At 39.3% G+C, this 26,210-nt stretch overlaps 1 protein-coding gene and 1 long non-coding RNA gene across 4 annotated transcripts in view; one reads left to right on the plus strand and one right to left on the minus strand.

Annotated features, from left to right (window-relative positions):
- Positions 1-26,210, plus strand: part of LOC122539936 — a 76,876-nt gene that overhangs the window by 44,297 nt on the left and 6,369 nt on the right. For both annotated transcript variants that reach the window (XR_006309210.1, XR_006309211.1), the window contains exon 4: positions 18,369-18,521. This is a non-coding gene — a long non-coding RNA (uncharacterized LOC122539936). The remainder of the gene's footprint in view (positions 1-18,368; positions 18,522-26,210) is intronic.
- LOC122539933 (integrin alpha-3-like) overlaps positions 1-26,210 on the minus strand; it is a 163,972-nt gene that overhangs the window by 31,523 nt on the left and 106,239 nt on the right. For both annotated transcript variants that reach the window (XM_043675133.1, XM_043675134.1), the window contains exons 8-16: positions 23,534-23,622; positions 16,893-17,032; positions 15,502-15,585; positions 11,730-11,797; positions 8,573-8,712; positions 5,601-5,744; positions 4,656-4,765; positions 1,705-1,882; positions 134-211 (exon numbers count right to left, since the gene is read on the minus strand). In XM_043675133.1, coding sequence (XP_043531068.1) covers positions 134-211; positions 1,705-1,882; positions 4,656-4,765; positions 5,601-5,744; positions 8,573-8,712; positions 11,730-11,797; positions 15,502-15,585; positions 16,893-17,032; positions 23,534-23,622 — 1,031 coding nt within the window. The remainder of the gene's footprint in view (positions 1-133; positions 212-1,704; positions 1,883-4,655; positions 4,766-5,600; positions 5,745-8,572; positions 8,713-11,729; positions 11,798-15,501; positions 15,586-16,892; positions 17,033-23,533; positions 23,623-26,210) is intronic.

Consider the following 26,210-nt stretch of genomic DNA (forward strand, 5'->3'; position numbering starts at 1 on the left):
ACTCCAACTTCACATAGATAATATACTCAATAGCGAGGAATGCAATATGATGATACACTTAATAATCAAGGGTATACCTTGCCCTTTTAGACCTGCTAGATTTGTGATTGAACGGAAACATTTAGTCACTCACCATCTGATTCTTTTTGAAAGGATTTCCCAATTCACAGATTACATTGTAACGGTCTGCAGGATCGCACCTGACTGATTCCTGATAAGGAAGAGATAATAGTAAGTTTACATTTTCCATCCTCTAGTATCAGAATGAAGGCCGCAATATACTTCTGTCAAACTGGCAGCTCCAAAGTGCTGCGCTTTGAGCTTGTCAGTGGGTACTCAACAGTGGAGAGCATCAACGCCAGAGTTGAGTCCAATACTAATATTGCACATTGTTGACAACATGCATGCTTTTCAGCTGCAGGCTCCAAATAGGACCCTGTCTAATTTTCTCTTAACTACATAACGCTGAATGCCTGGGCCGAACATGGCTAAAATTAGCCAAACTCAACATAGATCAGAAAACCAAATAGGGGAACATTCTAAACACTATCAGCCAGCATTACAATAGTAGTGTCAAGATTGGAGTGGTCTTGGAAAAGCACGGCAGGTCAGGCAGCATCTGAGGAGCAGGAAAATGAACATTTCGGGCAAAAATCCTTCATCAGGAAACTGATGAAGTGTTCTGATAAAGGGCTTTTGCCCGAAACATCCATTTTCCTGCTCCTCAGAAGCTGTCTGACCTGCTGTGTTTTCCAGCATCACTCTAATCTTGACTCTAATCTCCAGCATCTGCAGTACTCACCTCCACCTACAATAGTATGTCAGTATACATTTAAGAGACATGATCAATAATATATCATCACTGCACCATAGTGTGTGACCTGAAGGCATAAAGATCTCAGACCCATTCCCATAGCTTGGAAACACTTGAAGCGTGCTCTTCTGTTGTTAATGTATAGCTTAATGCTAGCCCAGATGCTTGTGTCTGTGAATGTAGTAACTGTATTTAATAGCCAGCTATAATCAAATATCTGTTGGATCTTTCAATGCCACATCTTCAGTGCCTAGTTTATGTTATGTGGGATAAAGGTAAAGATACCCTAGCGGAGGCAAAGCCCAATATCTAATCTCTAGTGGTCAGGATCACATTAGCAGAGCATTTATGGTAGAGTTACATGATATTTGGACAAACTTAATAACTTCAACAATGAATGTAGGCAGCTGTATGGGAAATAATGGCCCATGTTTGTCAAGGGGCCAAACAATCATAAAGTCCAAATTGGAGTTGTAGCCTCAGGACCTGACGGAAACCTGACCTCACAAGCAGTTGAAATGGCTGTATGTGCTGCTGAACATTTACATCATTAAGCATGGTAATTGTTGCAGTGATAAAGGGCCATAGTTTGGCTCTCTGACCATTTTGCACTTGGAGGACACAGTTGTAGTGAAGGTACACTCTATATTTCTGCAGAGTTCATGATCAGAAGCTCCTGCCAGAAATGCAGAGTCCTTGAGTAATGTAAACATTTGGGAGCAGGTTGGCAATTTTATCACATCTGTCCCATATTTTATGCCATTATACCTGATTCTTTAACACAAAACAACACATATCAAATATGATTCTGAATCAATATAGAGCTGAAGCTTAGATAATCATCTCCTGTGCTCCCAATAACGATAAAAATTAAGTACTTGTCCACTTACTGCACGGATACCAACGTAGGTCAACGTTTGAGGCAGAGTAATGTTGAGTCTGGCCTGGTGAGCATCCTCGCCATTGGTGGGATTTGTTGGGAAATTTGTAACAATCACTTGCAATACAAGCTTATTGGAATATAAGATGGATTGTGGATTATAGTCCAAGATTTGTTTGCCATTTTTTCTGGGATTGAAGCAAAAGAGAAGGCATCAGTGTCAGCCTAGCTTGAAATATGCAACAGCAATACAGAAGGATCTGCATCTGACTTAAATTCTCCTAATAGCATTAACATCTTCTCTTGTAATTTCTATTCTTTCTTTCCAACTTTACTCTCTCAAATCTGTCAGCAGGATTTAATTCTCCCTCTGTTTGTAAATCTGTGACTCTGTAGACACCTTACTTCAACCTGTTGATTAATTTGAACATTTAAGCCCTCCATTCTTGTACTCTGTTTGAGCCATCTCTGAAATTAAATCAACCTAGCGATATGCATTCTGATATCTTAACAATGTGATGATTTCATATGCTTAAAAATATTTTATTTTGCAATAACAGTAATGCTTCTGCTTGCTGGTACTGTGGTAGAGAGTTTTTGAATATTTTACAGGTAAGAAAGAGGATTTCTATCTTCTTGCAGTTAAAATGAAGGATTCCTGCCTTGTTCAAGCTTTACTGGGTGAATCTTGCTGAGAAGCTTTCTCAATCAGATGCAGAATGTTTAGGCTTCTAATGTGACCCTTTTTCACTTTAATTCCAAATCTATGATATTCCTGGGTCTGTGCTCTTGGTTTAAATTTACTTTCATAGCCTTTGACTTCTCTTCTGTAGCTTTGCATCAAACAAGACCACGAAGCTCGATCTGAGTTAAAAGTATTTTCCTTTTGTTTTACTTTCCCAGCCTGTAAGAACGTACCATTTTCAAAAGTATTAACTTCCTACCAGAGATCTTAACTGTACTCATGGAGTCTCTGATGGTTGTTTTCTCTCTTGCAACACCCAGACTCATGACTACTCCTACAAATGGCTGCCATGTCATGCAGTTTGTATCTCCTTTGGTGTGACTCATTCTTGTTTTCCAGGGAGTTACTAATTCTCCTGCTGCATCGCTTCTCTTAAGAAATCTGCAAAGCATTTACCATTGGCTGTCGATTCAACCTTGTGAACCTCACCACAATACTCTCTTTAGGTCTTAAATATTCAACTCTTCCCAGCTGCTGATAGTCTGCATGAGCAGGCAACTTAAAGCTGAGTTATCTTCCAGCATTGCTAGAATATCAAATAAATAGAACCCACACCATGCTGTATGTGCAATTAAACTGAGTCCACATCTTACCTTAGCTATCCTCATCCATTAACTTAGGGTTCTATAGAGCCTGATTGGTCTAGTATGCTGGAGATAAACCACTTACTGGTCTAACTAGAAGAGGCTCTTGTATTGAACAAGATATAGTTCATTGCATGTTCACAACGAGTTACAGATTACATTGATACGATGGCCATTGTTACAGAGACCGTGAGGAAGATATGGTGTTAGCTAATGCTCCTCGGATTCTCAGCTATTCTGCCGCAAACATATATGATATTTTCATAATAGGTGGTGCTTAAGGCTCTCCTGTACATTAACCCTTTGAAACCTGACACAACACCTATCTAGTCAAGATCAACTGTCTGCATGGAATCTCAAGCAATTTTAAGTTGTGGGGAAAGATTGGAAAACGTGAACTGAAGTTGGGAATATGGGAATTGAGGTACAGATCAGCTGTGATCTAATTGAATGGCAAAACAGACAAGGAACTGACTATTCTAAATGGTGTTGAGATGCACTGGACCACAACCCAATCTAACATGTGTATAAAACTTTACAATTATATCTAATGATATATTTCTTACCATTTTACTAAAAACAACAATTTTCACTTAAATAGCTCCTCAAATGTAGAAAATGTCAAAAGCATTGCTCAGGAAGGCTACCTCTACAAATTTGACACAGGAGGAGATATGGGTCACCAAAACCTGGTCAAAGGAAGATGTTTTATACAGTGAGTGTCTTAAAAAGGGGAGAAAAATAGTGAGGCAGAGGTTCCAAAAAGGAATTGCAGTGCTTGGGATCAGGTAGGTTAAACCACAACTTCCAAAGGAGGGCAATTAGAATTAAAAATATGCAACAAACCAGAAATAGATCAAGATTAGAGTGGTGCTAGAAAAGCACAGCAGGTCAGGCAGCATCCAAGGAGCAGGAAAATCAACGTTTCGGGCAAAAGCATGGGTGAAAGGCTTTTGCCCGAAACGTCGATTTTCCTGCTCCTCGGATGCTGCCTAACCTGCTGTGCTTTTCCAGCACCACTCTAATCTTGACTCTAATCTCCAGCATCTGCAGTACCCACTTCCGCCCAGAAATAGATCAGTCCAGTTACCTTATAAGGTTGTAGGTTGGATCAATAAGGTCATGGAGGGACTTAAACGCAAGGGTAAGTATTTGAGATTGAGAAATATACAAAACAAAGATTTGACCGAGCTCCTTCATGTTCTAGACAGCAAGCTGTTTTATTTTAACAAAGAAGCTAACTCAACAAGTTAAAGCAAACTCCTGAGGAAGCTGGAACTCAAAAATAAAGACAGAAAATGCTGAAGAAACTCAGCAGATCTGGCAACATCTGTTGAAGTATAAGCAGAGTTAATGTTTCGAGTCCAATATGACTAGTTGCTCGAGCAATAAGTCATACTGGACTCAAAATGTTAAATTCTTTTCTCTACTGAAACATACATGCTTCCATGCACTTTGAAATACACTTCCCACCTACCCTCCTCCAGCAACCCCCAAAAATAAAGAAGGCCTCTGGACATAAATCATTAACTATGGTTGTCTCTCCACAGATGCTATCAGATCTGCTGAGTTTCTCCAACATTTTGTTTTTATTTTACCCAGAACAAAAGCCTTTCCTTCTTTTTCCCTTACCTTCTGAAGGGATGAAACTCCTCATTGTTCTCAAATGTGCTAAACTCATGTTTCATTTGGAGATTGCTATTGCAAATCCGGTCATTGCCACATTCCTTCTGAATATGTATCTGTAAGAAGCATTTTTTTGTATATATTGAAATAGGAAATCCATCAAAAGTTACAAAACTAATGCAGTGGAAAGTGCTTCTTTAAAAATTAATTTAAGCCAATGGAAGTAATTTTGGGTTTTCCCATTATATTTGGAAGAAGTGCATTAATGTCTACCCAAAATTGATAATTTTACTTGTCAAATACATTCCTGCCCCCACTCCCACCCCACATCGCTTTTATACTCTGGAGTTATAACAGCTGGTCCCTGCTCACATTCCAACAACCTGTCAAAGTGCCATTAATCACATCTGAATGTAGATAATTCTTGTTAGATATTCAACCACACAGCTAATCCTACTCCTGCACTAAACGAATCTTCACATGTGTGCACTTTCACCATAGACTGCATCATCATCAGAAGATATCCATTCTCTTTATTAAACCCTGGAGCACAAAGGCCATTTCCAACAGCGTGGTCACATCATTCAGGACAGACCAGTGATCAACAAAAAAATTCTGATGTGTGTGGCTTAACTAGTACCTGTATAAATGTGATGTATTTTTGACAATATTTTTTTAATCAATATATTATGACCAACAATAGTTATTTGATACAACCCTGATCGTTGTTTACTTTATTTATAGTAAAAAACATTTTTGCAGCTCTCTTGCATTTCCAATAAGAAACAAAAATTTCTCAATATGTGATGTGATACGTGCCCCATTTCTCAGCCCTAACATCCTATACGTTTTCTTAAACTTCCTCTTTATTGTTTTTGTACATTCCTTCTTTTCCTCACTACTTTTGCTGTTCAGAAGTCACTGATCTAGTTGTTGCGTGTCCCATCATACCTCTTCCAGACCAGTATGGTCTTGCAGTACATTCAAAATGGGATAATTATTCATATCAGCCCTTCTTCCTCTAGCCTCATTGCTATTGTCAATGGAATAATTCAGAGTGACAGAAATGGGTTGAAGCTTATCCTCCACATTGTCCTGTAAAATGCAAGGAAGATTATTTTAGTACAAATAAATATCAGGAATTCATCATTTTCAAGGAGACTAATATTATATGAAACCCCTGTTGCTCATTTAGAGACATCAGCCTGGTCTGTACTTAGTTGTTCAGCCTTAGAAGAGCTGAATCTAAGAGCATTTGACTTATTCATAGAAAAGCGAGGAAAAAATTAAGCCAGAATTTTTTGACAGGAAGTTCTTGCAAATGTTAAGATTTTTAAGTGCACAATCAAATACAATAATGGCTAGAGGATACAGAAATCTATATCAAAACTTCTACATGTAATAAAAGGAGTTAACAGTTTGATACAATATTAAAAAAAGATGAAATGGATGAAGATGTCCTAACAAACAATAGATGACAAGGGAACTGGAACAAAGAGAAGAACAAAAATGAGAAAAATTAGACTATGCCAGACAGACTGGACAAAAAGATGAATAAATATGACCAATGTAGATATGCCGAACAACAAAGTACAGAACAGCATACAGGGGAACTGAATGACTGATGAGGACTATATGATGTCAATAGGCACAATTTTCCCTTATCTGGAGATGGCAAGATGGTGGAATACAAGTTTGCCCTCAAGAAATATTCCTGTGCACCAATTAAGTGCCAGGAAAGAAGGTCTACTGGAGACATTACCGACTTGCCAGTTTTTAAAGCTCCTGGTGGTGAATTACCAGTCACTTATGGGTCTCAACATACCACCTCCTAAATTTTTCATCTGCTGGAAAGGCGAGTAAAGTAGCTAGTTTTCTGACTGGATATCAACTGCTAATTTAATTTTCCTTTGCAACGGCGAGGGCATTGGGAGTTGGTGAGGGGATTGTGGGGAATGGTGGGACTCCACTTAACTCAATCTGGGCAATTGAGGGGCATGGACAGACTCTGAACAGCATCTCTTGCCTTCCCAACCAATTCCCTTCACCCTGTGACACCCCTTCCCTTTCACTATCTTGTAAAAAGCCAAACAGCGAAGACCAACCTTCTCAGGTTTGTGTCCTCAAGGTTTAGCCTCAACCAACAGTGTTTAGGACCCCAAAGCTGCTAGCATCTGATCATCCAACAGTTTTGCCTGACTCAAGATCCTGGTGGTTAGGCCTATGATAGGGCTGGCAACTGTCCAGCCAGCTCTTTATAAACTGATTGGTACAAAATACAGCAAACTTTCTCAATAGTGGAGGTAGTGAATTAGTCTGCACCTAACAGCCCACCCTTACACTTCATTTCAAAGAGATACATTCATGGCCTATTGTTGTTTCTCTATAATATTGCTCACTAACTCACCAAGGATCTGGAACAGAGAGGATCTGGAAGTTGATTGAACTGTAATGGACAGAGGAGAACTGACAGAAGAATCCCAGAGTGCCAAAACATAGGGAAGAGGGTCCAGGATTCAGGAACAATAGGAAGTGCTTGCAAAATAGGAAAACAGCAGGTGAGTGTTCACATCTGGGAGAGGAGGGAAAGAGTGACTGAGGAACCAGAAGGGAGATCATAACATTCTGGATTACTGACAGATTCTGCTATTCTGAGAGACAGAAAGTGGATTATTGGGAGCGCTAGGCTACAACAAGATGTCCTGCATATCACTATTTTCTTCTACTGCACTGGTGGTTTATCATCAAATATCCTAAAGGCTGAAGTTTCCTTTTTGCTTTTTCTTCTTCTTTAAATGGAGTTGCTAATCATTATGATTTCAATAACCTATTTTAATGCTTCTTTCTTTAATTTGGTGCCAAATTTTGTTGATCACACACCTGCAAAGTGTCTGATTCTTGCAACACAATGGTAATATCCCAGGCTCTGGGCCAGAACAACAAGGTTCAAGTCCCATCTGCTCGAGAGGTGTATCAGAATAACAGGTTGCTTAAAAATACCCACATCAAAAACTACTGTCAACACTGGGTCAATAAGTATATTCAAGAGAGATTGACAGATGAGTAATCAGTAAGGAAATCAAGGGTTCTCTGAATAAGGCAGGAAAGTGGAGTTGAGGATTATCAGAAAGACCATGATTGAATTGAACGATAGAATGGACTCATTGGGCCAAATGGCCTATTTCTGTCTTATTTTGTGACATGCTGAGATTGTGAAAAGTGCTACATTACAGCAAATTCTTACATAATTTAACAGTACCTTAGAATCCTTCGGCCCATTGAGTACACACCAAACCTCTGAACAGCATTCCACCCAGACGCACCCCTAGACTGTATCTCAGTAACTCTGCGTACTACTGGACACTACAGGCAATTTAGCATTGCCATCCATCCAACCTCCATATCTTTGGACTATATTACTAGCACTGTATTAATAAAAAATGTTGTTGCTATTGTCTGGATTCCAGCTCTAGTTCAGGGAAAGAGTGTAGGAAAATTGAGGCTGTTAATCTTTATCAATTATCTGAGGTATTTAGAAGTGGCCATTATTAAGCACAGAGCTGGGAAAAATGCCTATGTTGTTTCATGCAATTTATACCATCTCATGCAATTATATTTTATTTGATGGTTGCATATTTTGGTGAATGAGCTGAAAGTACAGTCCGAGAGAAACAAAAGTACATTTATCATGTACACCCTCTTATTGTGAAACACACACAGGGTCAGAACGGCAACGTACTGCTCTTTTGAACCAAACTTTCTCAGTTTAGCTAAATTCCTATTGGAATAGATTCTAGTTGAAAGTTGGCTTTCTTGGGAAAGTTTAACATGAAGTCTGTACTGTAATAAATATTGTATTTGAACATATCAAGGTGAGACACTCAACATTCAGAATAATTAAACAGAAAGCAGGTTTACTTTACCATCAACCCCAGCTGGACACTTTCGCATTTGGTTTGTGGCATTTTAAAAATGCCATTGTAAATGGCACTGTTTGTCGGAACAAATTTAACACGTGGAGGTGAGCGCCTCTCTTTTTCGACCTCCAATGTATATTTAAGAGCTGTGCAGAGAAAAAAAGACAAGTGAATGTGGGGGCCTGCAACTATAATTGGCATCTCTGTAGAACATCTCAGGTGTAGCAAGGTATTTTAAAGAACATAAAGTTGAGTTGAAAAAGTAACAGGAGATGATAATGAGGAAGGGAAAAAAGGGACAGAGTCACAGTAAAATACTTTGAACAAACGCATCACCAAGGTATTAGGTGGCAAGTTGACTATATGCACACTGTCAACAAACTGACACCCTAATAACAAATGAGGATAACATTCATGAAGTAACTCCATGAAGGCCAGTATCCCATCACCAAGTCACCCTTTATTTACATGTGCAATGTACATGACACTGATCCAGCTCCCTCAGAGCCAGCTCTCAGAGTGAGCAGAACCTCTGACACTCCTGGGGTTTTTTTAACCTCTGACACTCCTGATATTTTTAGAGTGAACAGGCATGTCTGACACTCCTGTTTATTTTTTCTTTTTTTTATTATATATTAACCCCAACACTCCCGCCTAACTGCGGTAGTGCTTATTTTTTCCCCAGCATCCATGTTGTGTGTGTGCAGGTGTGAGACACAGTGAGAGACACAAGGTGCATGAATCTTTATTCAGTTTCCACCACTAGGAAGAAAGGAAGACACCCAGTGGCCAGTGGCAAGCAGTGCCCTTCACATCAAAGGGCAGTGCTGTGTGGTCAAACAGTGAAGGGGAGGGCAGGAATTAAATCAAAAACACTCCTGTTTATTTGTTTTTTTTAGTGGCCAGTGACAAGCAGTGCCCAAATCCTGTTTATTATTTTTTTTTCTTTTTCTTAATTACACCCTCATACTACCGCCTAACTGTGGTAGTGCTCATTTTTCCCCAGCACCTATGGTGTGTGTGTGTGTAGGTGTGAGACACAGTGAGAGACACAAGGTGCACAAATCTTTATTCAGTTTCCACCACCAGCGAGATAGGAAAACACCCGAGTGGCTAGTGACAAGCAGTGCCCTTCACATCAAAGGGCAGTGCTGTGTGCTCAAACAGTGGTACATAAGAGACAGCAATGTTACAAGGGAGAGGAGCAGCAAAGCCAGGCCCCAAACCCTACCATTTAAACAGTTTACAGGGACATGAGGACAAACCTCAAATCCCAGTTTCACAAAGATATAAAGAGACAACAGCAGTGACAGTTGTACATTAGACAGTACTGTTACATACAAAAGTGCAGACAATACAGACCCAGCAAGCCCCCATCCCTCCCACCTTCCGACCACTAAGGCAGCCCGCCCCTACCCACCTTCCGGTTCTCGGTCCACCCCATTCCCCTTCCAGTTCTCGGTCCGCCCTGACGCACCTTTCGACCACCTCTAGGACAGCCCGCCCCGGTACCTGCCCAGGGTAACACTCCTGTTTATATCTGTTATCAGGACTCCTTGATTGGACCAGGATAACAGCTCTAATTAGGGAACTGATATACTATGAAGCCCACCTGGCTGACCTCATTCCTATCCCTACAGTTCGCAAGTTAGAAAGTGACCATTTCAATTGCTGCATGGTAAATATTTACTGGAATAGACCACAGGGTATCTTACGGATGGTAACTGAAAGGAAGCATTGATGGTTCACATACACTTGAAATTTGAGTCACAAGCTTTTTTTCTTGGTCAATTGTCTCTGTACAAAGTCTAATTGGCTACCTGTTATGTTTTTTTAAATGAACTTACTTCCTACTTAAAGGAAATAAATAATCATTTAACACATTGATCTTAAATTTTAAACACAGAATAAATACTTGGCTGGTTCAGATCAATGGTATTGTTGTGTTTTTATTATTCACAATGAGTTAGGAATTATATTTTTGTTTAAATATATTTCCAGACTGCCATACCAGTCATCACTGCATTGCACTCAGGAGCCAAGCGTCAGGCCCGGGGTGAGATCTGTAAATTACACTTGATGAAAAGCTCCTGTAGTTTTGGTTAAAAATGTAGTTATCTCAAGCGCTGTGGCAAGAGTAATAGAGAGGGTGTTGGGGACCAAAGTCAAGGTGGACCCAGTTTCTCTCTTCTTCTGGGTTTGGCAAATTTATCTCCCTTAGATGTACATGGGAGAAAGCTTTTTAGCACCCTCACATTTTGTGCGAGGAAGAACATTCTGATGTGCTGGGTGTCTGAGAACCCTCCAGGTCTGTTGGGGTGGCATAAGTTAATTATGGAACATATTCCTTTAGATTTTCTTACAAATATGGTGCACCAGAAAATGGACAATTTTTATAAGACATGGCAGCCCGTTTAGAATTATTTGGAAGCAGACCTGTCCACCATTTTAATTAGGGCTTTTGTGTAGCCAGTCTGTTGGGGTGGCATAAGTTAATTATGGAACATATTCCTTTAGACTTTCTTACAAATATGGTGCACCAGAAAATGGACAATTTTTATAAGACATGGCAGCCCGTTTATAATTATTTGGAAGCAGACCTGTCCACCATTTTAATTAGGGCTTTTGTGTAGCCATGGTGGTTTGGTTTAATAAACCTGATGTACTGAGAGGAAGAATTTCGAGCAAACATGGGTTTAATAGTTGATGCTCTCGAAGGTTGAGAGCTGAGGTCTTGTACTGAGCGCATTATTTATTTACTGATGTATTATGAGTTTTTTTGTACAGTAGTATAGTAGTTGGTTTATTGTTTATTGTAGGTTTTGTTGTTATAATGTTATATTTTCATATTTTTGTAATTTTATAATTTTGGAAAGAAAAATGTTTTCAATAAAAATATTTTAACAGAATTGTGGTTTATCTCAAACTTCTGAGAACCACAAGACGCAGCACTTACCCAGATATATTAAGTTAATATTTTGATTGTTGATGATTTTGAACAGTTCAAGATTTCAATATCAGATTGAACATTCAGTTGCTCAGCTCATAAAAATTAGGCAGATCCCACAACCACATCTAATGATCTCTAGTGAGATCAGTATCCTATAGCTTTACATGCACTGCCTTGTGGAAATGTGGTAGCTCATGGAGTGCTGATACTTACCAATATTACGATTGTACTTCCTATTTCCTGTGCTCACAATATATGAGAAGCAAACGGTCACTGTGACACTAGATGAAATAAAACACAAGCAAAGCTTTTACAGATACGTTTAATGTGTGATATGAAGTTGATCTATCATTCAAATCTTTACATACTTGTAGCTATTTAATTTGCTTTTTGAAAATACCTGATCAATAGTTACATCCAGATGCCATCCATTCCATTCCCAATATAACAGTTTACACCGTTGCAAGAAGTTACTATAATTGCTAACATCAAAACAGATAAATCTTCAGATTTTTATGAGCCTTAAATGCTTGACATTAAAACATTGCCCCACCTTCTCTCTTCCTCTCAGAACAAGAAGTATATTATGGTTAAATTCTGAGTACCAAAATCTCTCTTTCCCAAGATTGAGATGCAGCAGTGTTTCCCTTGGACTTTCACACAAAGAGAAAGAGCTCCAGAAGCTATCTACAGATGGCATATGCTAATGAATTCTGAATAGTATGGACCATTGCTAGCTCCTTTGTCATGGTGTTCCACCTTATCACATTTAAGTTCTTTGTTTTGTGGTGCACTGCTAGTATCCTACACCTATGTTATAAACCAGAAACAAAAACAGAAATTGCTGGAAAAAGCTCAGCAACTCTGATTATAGAGTCATAGAGTCATAGAGATGTACAGCATGGAAACAGACCCTTCAGTCCAACCCGTCCATGCTGACCAGATATCCCAACCCAATCTAGTCCCACCTGCCAGCACCTAACCCATATCTCTCCAAACCCTTCCTATTCAAATACCCATCCAAATGCATCTTAAATGTTGCAATTGTACTAGCCTCCACCACTTCCTCTGGCAGCTCATTCCATACACGTACCACCCTCTGTGAGAAATATTTGCCCCGTAGGTCTCTTTTATATCTTTCCCCTCTCACCCTAAACCTATTCCCTCTAGTTCTGGACTCCCCGGCCCCAGGGAAAGGATTTTGCCTATTTACCCTAACCATGCCCCTCATAATTTTGTAAACCTCAATAAGGTCACCTCTAGGCCTCCAACGGTCCAGGGAAAACAGCCCCAGCCTGTTCAGCCTCTCCCTATAGCTCAAATCTTCCAACTTTGCCAACATTCTTGTAAATCTTTTCTGAACCCTTTCAAGTTTCACAACATCTTTCTGATAGGAAGGAGGCCAGAATTGCATGCAATATTCTGAGGAAGGGTCACTCATCTCGAAGTGTTAACTCTTGATTTCTCTTCATAGGTGCTGCCAGACCTGCTCAGCTTTTCTGGCAATTCCTGTTTTTGTTTCTAGGTCAGAAATCCAGGTTCAAATCCCACAAACTGTGAAAGGGTATTATATCATGCCCAAATAGGTGATTGAATTCTTCAAAAAAAACAAAAATGTCAGCATGAATAATAAACAATATTTGGAAAATAACGGATTTATGCTCTTTTGGTTTAGTTTATTTTCTGTAAAGTTGTTCACAGGGCTATGACCTCTTAGGTGACACAATTTGCTCAGTGTTGAAATGTGGTATTGTAAGCTGCAAATCAGGATTTTACATGAATGGCAGGATCAGGGAAGAAGCAGATTCTTTCATCCCTTCTCAAGATCACTGTGTTCACTTGAAGAGCACACTATTCTTGTTGAACTTTCATGAATTGGAAGCTAGCGAACCACCACAGTTTGAGTCCAAACCCCTTGTGCCTGTAACCTGGATAAAGTATCTTCTTCTTTTTGCTATGCCCATCTCCACCTCCAGAATATCTCCCTTCCCTCAGTAATCCAATAACAGGGATGCCCTACCTCTCTCATTGTCACATTTCACAGGATTACATAAGGTTTACAGCACAGAAACAAGCTATTTGACACTACCAGTTCTACCCAAGCTTCCTCTCACCTTTCCCCATCTTAGGTTCTTGTTGTAACCATCTATTCCATTCTCCTTCAAGTGTTTGTTTAGCTTCCCTTAAATACATCTACACTATGCACTTTAATAATTTTGTGTGGTAGAGAGTTCCGTATTCTTACCACTCTTTGGGTGAAAGAGTTTCTTCAGACTTCCCTATTGAATTTCTTGGTGACTATCCTATTTCTGGTTTCATTAGAGGAAACACTCTTCCTGTATCCAAATGTTTAATAATTTTAAACACTCCGAGCAGGTCACCTCTTAGCCTTCTTTATTCAGGAGAAAGAAAATCTAGCCTGTCAACCCTTTCCTAATATGTAAACCCATGTACTTCTGGTATCATCCTTGTAAATCTTCTTTTAGGACAAGTTTTGCCTTCTCACCTGATAGGGTTCTGGGTCAGGGAGGAAGAAACTAAAAACTACAAGAAGAGAACAGGTTCCAAAGAACAGTGAAGTTAGAAGCAACAAGAGAGAGAGGTATGAAGTCCTTGGTCGATAGTGGAGACAGAACAGTGGTCCAGAGCCCGTCTAAACCAGGGGAGCTCTGAATAGTTCAGAGACCCAGTGATGAACAGTGGGAGCAAGTTAGCACCTGAAAATCATTGCCAAGGAATAATAGAGCCAGGAGGCCAAGCTAAGAGAAATGGGAGAACAAAAAAACTGAACTCAAGGCAAAGGTGCAAGATGACAGACAACCTCCAGCAATTAAAGAGAAAAGTTCACAAATGGCCAATGCAATGTTATATTTAGTGGTTCCACACTATCCATGGCCTAACTAGAGGCACTAGAGTTGGTCAAAACCCAAGCTTCATGTAGTTGAAATATTAGACAGAAGGCAAATGTGACACTGAAGATAACAGCGCTGTTTATATGTTTAGTAAGACTCTCTACAAGTACTTAATAATACTTCACAGGGATTTAGAGCAACACTTCGATCCCAAATAATAGTGATTAATAAAATACACAAACTTCATCTCGTCTTACTTCGGATCTCTTTTTTTCTCATTTGCTATCAAATTTTCAGTCTCTTCACATGTCTCCATCTCAATTCCCAATTATATAATTGATATTTGTTATTGAAGTGTTTGCTGACACCAACAAACCATCTATAATTACTAACTGTGCATGTTCAACTCTTATTTTTCTGACAAAGAAGGAGATTTCATTTTTAAAGATCTACTTTGTTTGACACCTTTTCACACTTATCAATATATTTAAGCAGAAATGTAATCAGTGGTTAAAATATACTGTAAAGCATTATAGAGTGGTCTCCCCTGGCTTTTGTTCGAGGATGGATACATGAATAGGAAAGTTTAGGAGGGATATAGACCAGGCAGGTGGAACTAGCTTAGTTTGGGATTATGTTCGGCATGGACTGGTTGGACTGAAGGAAAAAGTGAGGACGCAGATGCTGGAGATCAGAGCTGAAAATGTGTTGCTGGAAAAGTGCAGCAGGTCAGGCAGCATCAAAGGAGCAGGAGAATCAACGTTTTAGGGGGTAAGAAGAAGGGCTTATGCCTGAAACGTCGATTCTCCTGCTCCTTTGATCCTGGTTGGACTGAAGGGTTTGTTTCCGTGCTGTATGACTATGACTCCAACACAACAGCATGGTTGGAATCTGAAACTCTTGAGAACCTCCAAAAGGTGTTACTTTAATATCAGCAGTCACCCATTTATAGTATAATAATGTCATTTGGAAAATCCAGAACTTTGTGTAAAGCTCAGCTATATTGCATCCATCACATTTTATGACACTATGCCCTTTGCTAAAATGTTATTGGTGGCTGTAAATGAACAAATTGTCAGTTATCAAAAGTAAAAGCTATTTCAGAGAAATTAACAATATTTTGAAATGCTTACCAGGACTTTATGGTGCAGGTGCTGGGATCAATGATGTTTGGATGCACAGTGAAATTCTTACTAATATTAATAACTGGCCGAGATCTGGAAACAGACACATGCCATTAGTTTCAGAAATTCCATCACTTTTATCCAACAGGCTCTGGGATCTTTCATCCACTTGCTGCCCATACCTATTTTTTTGCTGAAACTTTATAGGTGCAAAGATTGGAAAAGGAACAGGAACTTAAATTATGTAAATTATTTCCCATCTGTGGGAATCTCCGACAAATTTATGTTTTTCACACATTTCTGTGAAATTTTCCTGCCATTTTTCCCATGATAGATTCCTGCAACACCTTTATAATGGGAATTGTTTATTTAAACTTGTCATGTGGTAATTTCATCCTTTTGCCACTTGAGGTGGCATATTGCCACTGTCATATATCTCCCAACTGCTCAGCCTGCTATGCAGGGAAACCTTTAAGACCCAGCTAACTCTATTTTTCTACTTTTTATTCTTAATGATTTCCTACTGAACTAAATAATCATCCAGAGATTTTGCTTACCCTCAGACCTGACTAGAACGTGGTAATCCTCTTTAAAATTACTTAGTTTCTGTGAGCAATTTTTCCAGTCAGGACCGGAGTCTGATCTGTCCAAAATGTATCCATCAGAGACAACCAGACAGAAATCGACTGAATGCAGGCATAATGTTGTAGGTCAAGGTACACCTTTTTATATAACACTTGCAGCCGTAATTTAAAAGCTCAGTGTCCCAAAGCACTTCAACAGGGACGGAGAAAATTTAAATGTGCAAATTAAGTGAGTGGATAGAGTGGCAGGTGGGTTGGTTGCTAATGGGGATTGGGTGGAAGAGAGAAGCCAACTCTGATAAGGTGGCCCATGGGGGAGTACAGGTCAGCAGGAGGTATTGGTTGCTCATAGTATAATTATAATCTTCTTATGTTACCAGAGGATTATCATTGTTTGTCAGTCTGAAGGTAATCAGAATCTCTGTACAATTAGTTCATTAAGTAGTAAAACATTAAGAATTAAAACTAGATAACTATTGAACTTAAGTGAATCAGAATCCTTTGGAATTTAACAAACTTCTCCGGAGGGCTCTAGAAACAGAGTAATTGCTCATCCAAAAATTCAATTTCCCAGGCTCTTCCCATTGAATTAGCTATATCAGGGGATTCTGCATGTTCTCAATAAGCAACTCCAAACTACACTGATTCAGCAAATCCATGGTCATCAGAACATCACAGAGAAATACAGTTAAAATAAATGACTTTAAAAGGGAGTCTGAACAATGACAGTATATCGTGATCCAGTTACCCCTGCTGTCTTAAATTTAACTCATACAACAACTCCATGACCACATCATACTTGTATAAAGGTGGTACCTCAGTAAAATGACTCTGTCGGATAATGTTCCAATTAGAATGTCAGGGTAATCATTCCCGTCGACATCAAGTCCTCCACTGATTGAATAGCCAAATGTATTGATAGGCTTAGTTTTCCCCAGATTTGCACCACTGATGACCTTGAAAATGAAAATGAATTCATAATTTATTGTCACAACATTTAATTTGCTCACTTAATATGTTATTTCCAAAGAAATTTTCAATTTCCATGAAAACAATTCTACCCATGATATTTCTTAACTTTCGACATGCTGTCCAAAATTCGACATTATTTCAAATTGTATATAGCTGTGTGTTTGTGTCAAATGGTTTTTACTCATGCCAGATATTTGATTGTTTTTATATTTATTTGGCATAACAAGTCCCTTAATAGAAAGAAGAGACAGGAAAGGACTGCATTTGAACCCAAATTAGATTTGAACACAAGTGTCATATGTGAAAAAATATATTAACACCATTAGAAATAAGTGGTGCTACTAAAAAGGGACATTGCCTTTTGATAATGTCCCAACACTGTATCTTTTCAGTTTGGTGAGGAACTACATAAAACATTTTTTAACTTCATCACCACCATGTTGTACGACACTAAACTAAGATATTTTATTTCTTGATGACAATTAAAGTGCTTATTTTGGCAGTCAGCCTGAGCTATCATATTACCATAATGAAACAAAAGGCCATTTAATGATGAAAGTGTCAGTGTAGAAACAGCAGCATAGTTTTGTTACTGCACATACAGAATCTGTCACAGACTGAAAATTCACAGATGATCAACGTAGCAGCTGTGAAATTGAATTTTCAGAGCAATATATTCTTAATTCCAGAACCAAAGGACTGAAATTATTCGCTGAGGTTCTTGTGGTAGACCGCACATTTCTTTCTGGGAATGACATCAGTTAACCAAGGCTTAGCTTTGAAATAATGATTTTTGATAATGCAGTTTTGTTGATAAGTTACTAGTCACAGAGAAAAGCAGGCATTCTGTCAGTTCTTGTTCGAAATTTCAACTCCATTTCAAAAAGTTGATTGATGCACCAATGTGTTAGCTTTGCTCCACTCAGTGGTAGCTATCCTACCTGTGAATCAGCAGTGGGTTCAAGACCCACCTCCGAGAGATTTGTGCTCAGAAATTGAGGTTCATATTCCAAGGGGTGATGGGTTGGCTGCATTATTGGTGGCACTGTATTTCATAACACTTTACATCATGACCTTTTCTGCCCTCTTACAAAAATATAAACATACCATGGCATTATTTCAAAGACGAGGAGGTTAATTAATTTCCTGGCCAATGTTTACCCCACTCAAAATCCATGAGAAATAATTATCTGGACATTGTGGTTTGTGGGTCTGCAGTTGCCAATTGGGACTAAAGTTTTCCGACTTTACAACAATGACTACACTTCAAAAGTGAGCATAAAAGACATTGTATAAATAGTTTCTCTCTTTAATGAACAGGGTTCCTAACCACACCATTCCTGTCTGAAGGCACTGACCCCTTCTTGGAGAATGCTATGGCTGACAACTCTGCCAAGAGAATATTTAAAGGAGGTTCTGATAGATTTTGATCAAGTGAATGGAGTAAGACCACTGACCTCTGGAGAGTGAAAGGTGAGAAATTGAGTTAAAATGTATCCCACATGGTGCTATGTGAAATTTTATTCTACAGAGAGTTCAAATCATTCCCCTGCCTAAAAATATGCATCAGAGAACCAATTGTTGGGCAGTTGCTCGAATGCTTGCACAGTCAAAAACTACATGAATCAAAAAAATGCTACAATGGGATTAATGTTTGTTTTTAGTGCAGACAGTGAATGGAAGGTATAACTTGGCTGTACCTTATATAACCTATCCAAGTTTCCTTTCCAATGGCACCATTAGCAAAATATTTCAAATGAAAATCTTTTTGTCTTTCATTTTTATCTCGTCATCAGAGCTTACAATTCCAGGTAACTGTCAATGTGCTGTCACCAAACAAAATGAGAAACAGGATGTGATTGTGCATATTGCCCATGAATAAGTATTTAGAGTATAAATTTAAACCTTTTTGAATTGTTGTAGATGCTCATGTTGTTTCAGAAAATATAACTGTTTTGAATATTAAATAAATTTGATGGTGAACTGAACACCTTGGGTAGAGGAACAGTGGGAGAGTCTGGGTGAGGTACTGAAGAGTGGCCAGGGGTCATGGAAACACTCCTGATGCAGCTTACCATTCTCAAGGCGGGGAAAATAAATAACCTCTGTTTTTAATATAAATGGAAACATCAATCTAACATGCTTTCCTGATGACGTAGCAGGAGGGACTTTAAACTAGAAGGTCAAGTTTTCAAGAGCTCTGTGGTTTATTAACTTCATGTGGGAAAGAGAGAGAATCCAGAGACACCACTGTGTCAGCAGAACTAAAACTAACATCAAATAAAGCACACAGGAACTCAAGATCATCAGCCAGGCAAGGCACTCATTCTGTGACATTCTCATGTACTTAATAATTTCCTTCAAAGAGATCTCCAAACAACTAGCATTTTGTCAACAAAGCCACACAGCAATAGATTGCTGATGGGCAAGACTCAGCCAAACTTTCAATGAAACTCTTCAATGAAGTAATCAGTTGTCCTGATTGTAGGAATGGCTATTTTTTCCCTATCTGGAAATCTATTTCTATTTACCAAGACTCCCAACTTGCCCAGAAATTCTTGTTCTACAAAGGTTATGTCCAGATTCAAGTTCCAGTCTACCTCTGCTAATCAATCAGGAGAGGATAATTTGTCAGGGATAAGCAAAAATTGAATTGCCATTCTCAATGGTCTCTATCTCAAATGCAGAGAGCCTGAATTTATGCCCTGATACTTGCTTGCAATAGGAGGGTACTAGTAATGATGGGAATATATTGAGATCAAGACGACATCGCTTTGAAACAAAGTGTAATGACGATGGAGGAGGACGATAGAAAAGCTGCTCCAGTCAGTTGTCTTTAGTAAACTTCTTTTTTTTTTGTAGATTATAGAAAAGTGTAGCTGTGAAGTAAGCGGGAATTTTCCTCTTACTTGTGTTCCTCAACAGGTCTTTGATCTATATACGTTGGCCTCAATAACATCCAACATTTTGGAGTTGTCGCTAAAGCTGAAGTTTGGAAACCAGAGAGAGAAATGTTTAAAATAGAATTTAAAAAACTGAATAAACAAGTCAATATAAGTATTTGTATTTAAAGAAGATCTTCCAATAACGACCTAAAACACTTCATAGTTAATTAAGTTCATTAGCCATAACTGTAATGTCATGCAATACAACTATCAATACATTAACATGATTTTTAGGTACCAATGAGATAAATGATCCAATAAATGGTTCTGAATGATGTTGGCAAGACAAAATGTAGGCCAAGATACCAGGAATTTCACCTGTTCTTCTTTGGATGGTAGTAGTTTTATGTTCTACCTGGGAAGATAGAGGACCGTATCTCATTGGGCAGCATTCCATTAGTACTGCACTGAATAATCTTCTGATTCAAAGGCAAGTACATTAAGTCTGAGCCATCACTGACACCAAGGCTGTCTTTTAATAAAAGATTTAGAAGCATTGCCCTGGATTATTACCTCCTCTGGGGAGGAAGGCAAACAGAGTAACATGCGCTTACAGAGTCGAAAATTTAGATTGTGTATAAATAGTTTAACATACACGCTTGCATGCACATCTAAACACACTTCACATCTCCCCCTCCCCACTCCAAAAAATGTTGTGACTGAGCGTAAATCATTAACTCTGTTTTTCTCTCCTCAGACCTGCTGAGTTTCATCACTTCTTTCTGTTTTTACTGTGAATGTATAAATGATCAAACATCTTCATTGATATGATAATTTAAATCATGTCTGAATTTGTAATCCTCTATTTCTTCAGGATTGTTTTTCTCCTCTTTGAAGTGCTTCCTTGGCTGTAAACACCTGATGTTTTGCTCTAAAGCCCCTTTGAAAGTCTCTGGAATATCTATCAGGATATAGAGGCGCCGGTGTATGACTGGGATGAACAAAGTTAAAAGTCACACAACACCAGGTTATAGTCCAACAGATTTATTTGGAAGTACTAGCTTTCGGAGCACTACTCCGTCATTGGGTAGCTGTGGAGCAGGATCATAAGACACAGAATTTATAGCAAAAGATCACAGTGTCTTGCATGCTACAGATACTATAACCTGGTATTGTGTGATTTTTAACTTTATCTACTAGGAGGCAGACAACAGTGCCGTAATTATGCTTCCTATTTCATTCTGATTCTCCTTACCTTGTCCTAACTTTACCTTACCAAGTCCTAATTTTGTGATGTGCCTGTGTCACTGTTGCTGAGATAGAGATCAAATCTCTTTCTCTGCTCTTTGGCAGAGGTCACCATTTGCTGCAGTTTTAGCTTCTTATTGAACACTGCAAAGATGAGCTGTGATGGGGCTCAATAATGGTTATTCTGTATTCTGCTCAGTTAGTTCCTCATTAAAACCTCAGATCGTTTCCTGTTTCAAATCTGTAAAAGTTATCTGCAGTGCTTAAGCCACATGTGATAAAAAAAAAGTTACTTTTTCACAACTCAGAAACATCACAAAGCATTTGACAAGCAATGACTTGCTTCGGTTGCTGTCATGTAGGTAGTACAGAATCCATTTTGTACATTGTGGTCTCTGTTGAACAGCAGTAAAATTAATATCTAGTAAATAACTATTAAATATCTACCTCCCTCGACTGCACCTTCCCAACTTGCAAATTCAACCACTGCAAAAGACAAGGGCAGCAGAAGCGCAGGACCACCATTTAAAAGTTTCCCTCCAAGACATACACCATCCTGACTTGGAAATATATCACCATTCCTTCACTGTTGCCCGGTCAAAATCCCAGAAATGCCTTTCTAATAGTCGTGCTGGTGTCCCTACATCCCCGAGATTGCAACAGTTCAATAGGCAGCTCACCACTACATGTCTATGGACAGTGCTGGCCCAGCTAGAAACACCTGTGAATGAAAGTAACTGAAATAATTAACCAGATAATCTACCTCTGGTCGTACCAGGAGGTGAAAGAATGTTGGCTAGGAAACCATGGCTCTATATTCTTTTTAGAACAGAGTTCTTTAATATTTGAATCGCTCGATAAATGTCAGGCTGAGCTTCAGTTCAGTATCTTTGGGAATTCAGCATGCCCTCAACTACCCACTGGAGGGTCACCTTAGATTATGTGCTGAAGTTGTGGTGAACTGGTTGAACCCACAACCTTCTGACTTGAAGGTTACAATATTGTCAGCCATGCCAAACTAAAAAGCCCATCAATAGAAAAGAATGGAAATCAAATAATTCTTTTTAATATTCTAGCAACCATCTAATGAGTGACAGTTATAACAAGCAATTACTGGAAGCAATATTGTTATTGAACCTAAATGTCTTTACGCAGCCCCTGTAGCATGAAGCCCTGGACAACAATCAAGAATCCCCGCGCATCTGTTTCCCCAACACAGAGAATACCAAAGGCTAACATCATCCAGCATCATCCCATCTAACTCAGCCATATCAGTGGGGACTCGAGATTAAATCTAGAACCAACAATAAATACAGCAGCTACCCATAAAGCCACCTGGTACAAATTTTTGCAATTACCTCTTTCTTTCTTTTAAACATGGATCAGCCCAAAACATGAATTTTATTTTTAAAAATCCTTTCATAGGACTTGGGCATTGTTGGTAAGGCCAGCATTTCTTGAAAATCTCTAATTGCCCTCAAACTGAGTGGCTTGCTAGACCATTTCAGAAGGCAGTTTAGAGATTAAATTAGATTCCCTACAGTGTGGAGACAGGCCCTTCAGCCCAACAAGGCCAAACTGCCTCTCCAAAGAGAACCCACCCAGACCTATTTCTTTCTGACTAATGGGCAATTTAGCATAGCTAATTCTTTTGGCCTGCACATCTTTGGACTGTGGGAGGAAACCCACGCAGACACAGGGAGAATGTGCAAACTCCACACAAACATTTGCCCAAGGCTGGAATCAATCCTGGATCCCTGGCACTTGGAGGCAACAGTGATAACCACTGAGCCACCCCGCCACCCCAACTACATTGTTTGGACCAAGAATGGTATACAGGCCAGACCAGGTAAGGACTGCAGATTTCCTTTTCTAGAGGATGTTCATAAACCAATAGGTTTTTATAACAATCATAGTTGTATGGTAAGCTAATTACCAAGTTTAGCTTACAATTCCAGATTTTAATTAATTGGAATTAAATTGCACCAGCTGCCACAGTGGAATTTGAATCTATGCCTCTGAAACATTAACCTGTGCCTCTGAATTAATAGTCTCCCCCTGAGTGATTGCATACTCAGAGGAAATGCCCTTGCCCAGAGAATGGAGTGTGTAGAGCTTGCTACCATAGGTGTACTTAAGGGAAACAGTACCCAAAGGGAATCCAGGTCATTGTACAACGGAGCGGGGGATAGGAAAATCTGTTCCATTCATACAGCACATTACAATTCGATGAGGATGGACACAGGATGCTCAGGAGAGGCATCAACACCAGCATGAACCGGTTGAGTCAATAGCCTGTTACGGTTCTAAATTTTATGTGACGATAGTCTCACAGTTCCGAAAAGGTCATACCTGAATAGGTTCAGGATTCAATCCATCCTTGCTGCCGTGGTAAATGAAAAGCTTGCCAGGACCATCATATGGAGCTCCAATGGCAATATCTGTGGAAAGAAAACCTTTGCATTTGAACAGTCCTTAACCCTGCAGTCAAATGGGAAAATTCTCACAAATATACTTGATGATTCACTAGACCAAGATTGCCTGGCAGTTCAAGCATCACAGGAATTTGGCGTTGTTTCTCCGTTTCCCCCATTGTGCTAATTATTTGAAAAGGATTATATTTATGAACATCTTATCCTCTGGAATGGAGCTCGGCAATTAATTATGGTGACTGAGCAAGGAAAATTCACTTAATAACAGGGATTACAGGATTTCTACCTCTGTGAAGGGGATTATTTTCAGCTTCATTCTGTTAATACACATCAGTTGTCTTCTGAAGGAACGATTAAAAGATTTTGTAAGACGAGATTGCAAGTACTTGAGGGATAGATTTACAGATCACAATTTTTTTTACAGACTATAAGTTTGAGGCAGTTCGCAATCTTCCTCATTTACTTCACCAATAAATGACACCAAATGGGACTAGCTGTGACTTTCTCTTTTACCTGCTATCAGGTTGCACTTTGGTCATAGCTGAAGTTGATAAATCAGTCTGGACTTCCACTGGGCCTAACTCCTCAGCTCTGAGCAGGACAGCGAAATGCATTTCAAAGGGTGGTGTGTTCAGACAGGGTCTGTGCAGCTAAATAGGGGGAGGCAGTGGTGTAGCAGTAGTATCACAAGCCAGAACTCCAGGCTAACGTCCTGGGAACGTGAGTTTGAATCCCACCAAGGCAGACGGTGAAATGTGAATTCAATAAGAAGTCCACTTCAATTCACTGATGTTCTTTTTAGGAAGAGAATCAAACCAACAGCAATGGGGGAAAATTCATCCAGATGTCCTGCTTAGTACACATTGAATATCTGCTGACAAAATGAAAATTGGTGGATGTTGGGTCAGACAACAGAAAAATCAGGCACACCTGTACTGCCTCATACTCTCGTGCTCAGTACTCACTATCCAGATTCCGAAAGCCACTTAGGAATGACAGTGGTGACTGCCTGTGAAATCATATTGCAATGAGGACTTGATACCTTCAGATGAGAAGGGAAGGAAAAAAGTGGATGTTTGCAAAAAATGTTTCCTGGAGGGCTAACGCAATGTCAGAATCAGTTTGAATTCTCTTGCAGTTGTAAAACAAAGTTTGGCCAGTTGCTGCCGAGATCCTATGTCATGTCATTTAGACTGGAGTCACATAGACTTTGCACTTTGACAACAGGAAATTAATGGACCCAGAACTTAATCATGATCATAATTTCATAATAAGTTGACAATGTTGCATAAGACCCATTGGCTAAACTGGTAAGTGTGAATGCTGCAGTGGTGCACTGAACTGCTCTGAAACTGGGCTTAAGCTATCTCTTTTGGGACATGGTAAGAGGCTTATTATGTCGTTAGCTGTGCTTTTACTACTATATTGGCAATGTCGGTGATGTCAAGAGTAACTCACCCATCTCTCCATCACATTAATACTGATTTTCTTGAACAGAAACTGCTGAATAACTCTTTATTTGGTTGAACTCTCTCTCAATGGATCAGAACAGGCTTCACTGTAACTATGAGCAAAAATGTGTTGTTTTCATTATCTATTATGTTTTACAAAGTGTCAACAAGAAAGAGAAAGAAGCGAACATATCCGCTAACAGATCTCAATACTCTTCCGGCTTTTAAACGAGACAACCTTCAAAGGACAAAATGTAAATAAATCCTTTACCTCAGCAGACAGAAATCTCTGCTTTTCTTCAGTCATTATGAACAGCAACCTTTGACTTCGAAGCAACCACTGCATATTCACTCTTATAGATGTTGTCCCACAACTAAACACATCCAGAGCGGAACTGTTTTGACCTCTGTTCATTTCAGTCAATTATTTCCTTCCTGGTGTAGTTATACTAAGATCTAGTGCTCTAGACTGGCCAAAAATGAATGAATCCAAACTGTTGGATTGAGTGGAGCAGAGTGGGCAATAACACAGTTGAAAGCTCCCTGCAGAAATGTGCCAACAATATTTTTTCTGTAACTGTGACAGAGAACAGCTGGTATGATGCAGAAACAGCAGAAGGGAAGATAAATATTGGTGTGACAGTTAGAAACACACTGTCAAGTGATCATGGTATCAATCTGGTTTGGTTGCACCATTATGACTGCTCAGAACTGTGGACTGGGGACAAGTGAAAGTCACGGCTCAGCTACAACCTGAGAGCAGGCAGAAGGGAAACTCGCAGTTCGTCCCAGTCTGGGCCTTTGCTGATGTACAAGGTCTTCCCATGCCCTGTTACAGAAACGGACATGGCTGAACAGCAGAGAGAAAGGATGACAAATTAACTGCACTGGAGGTAACATTTCAAACACTTCAATGCCACATTTCGAAAAGATCAGAGAAGTTCTTCCTCCAAAAAAAATAAGTGGGCATGCCAGGTTCTGTCCAGAATTCATGTCCCATTGAGCAAAGTTCAGGAATACCTGGCTTTGAACGATGTAATTGTTAGCAGGTCATTAATTAGAGAGAAACCTCAGACCTCCTCCTGTTTTTCATTAATAAAGGAATTTCACCCCACCAGATGTTGAGCCAAATGTAAACCTCCAAGG

This window comes from Chiloscyllium plagiosum, chromosome 33, assembly GCF_004010195.1.
Source record: "Chiloscyllium plagiosum isolate BGI_BamShark_2017 chromosome 33, ASM401019v2, whole genome shotgun sequence".
Lineage (NCBI taxonomy): Eukaryota > Metazoa > Chordata > Chondrichthyes > Orectolobiformes > Hemiscylliidae > Chiloscyllium > Chiloscyllium plagiosum.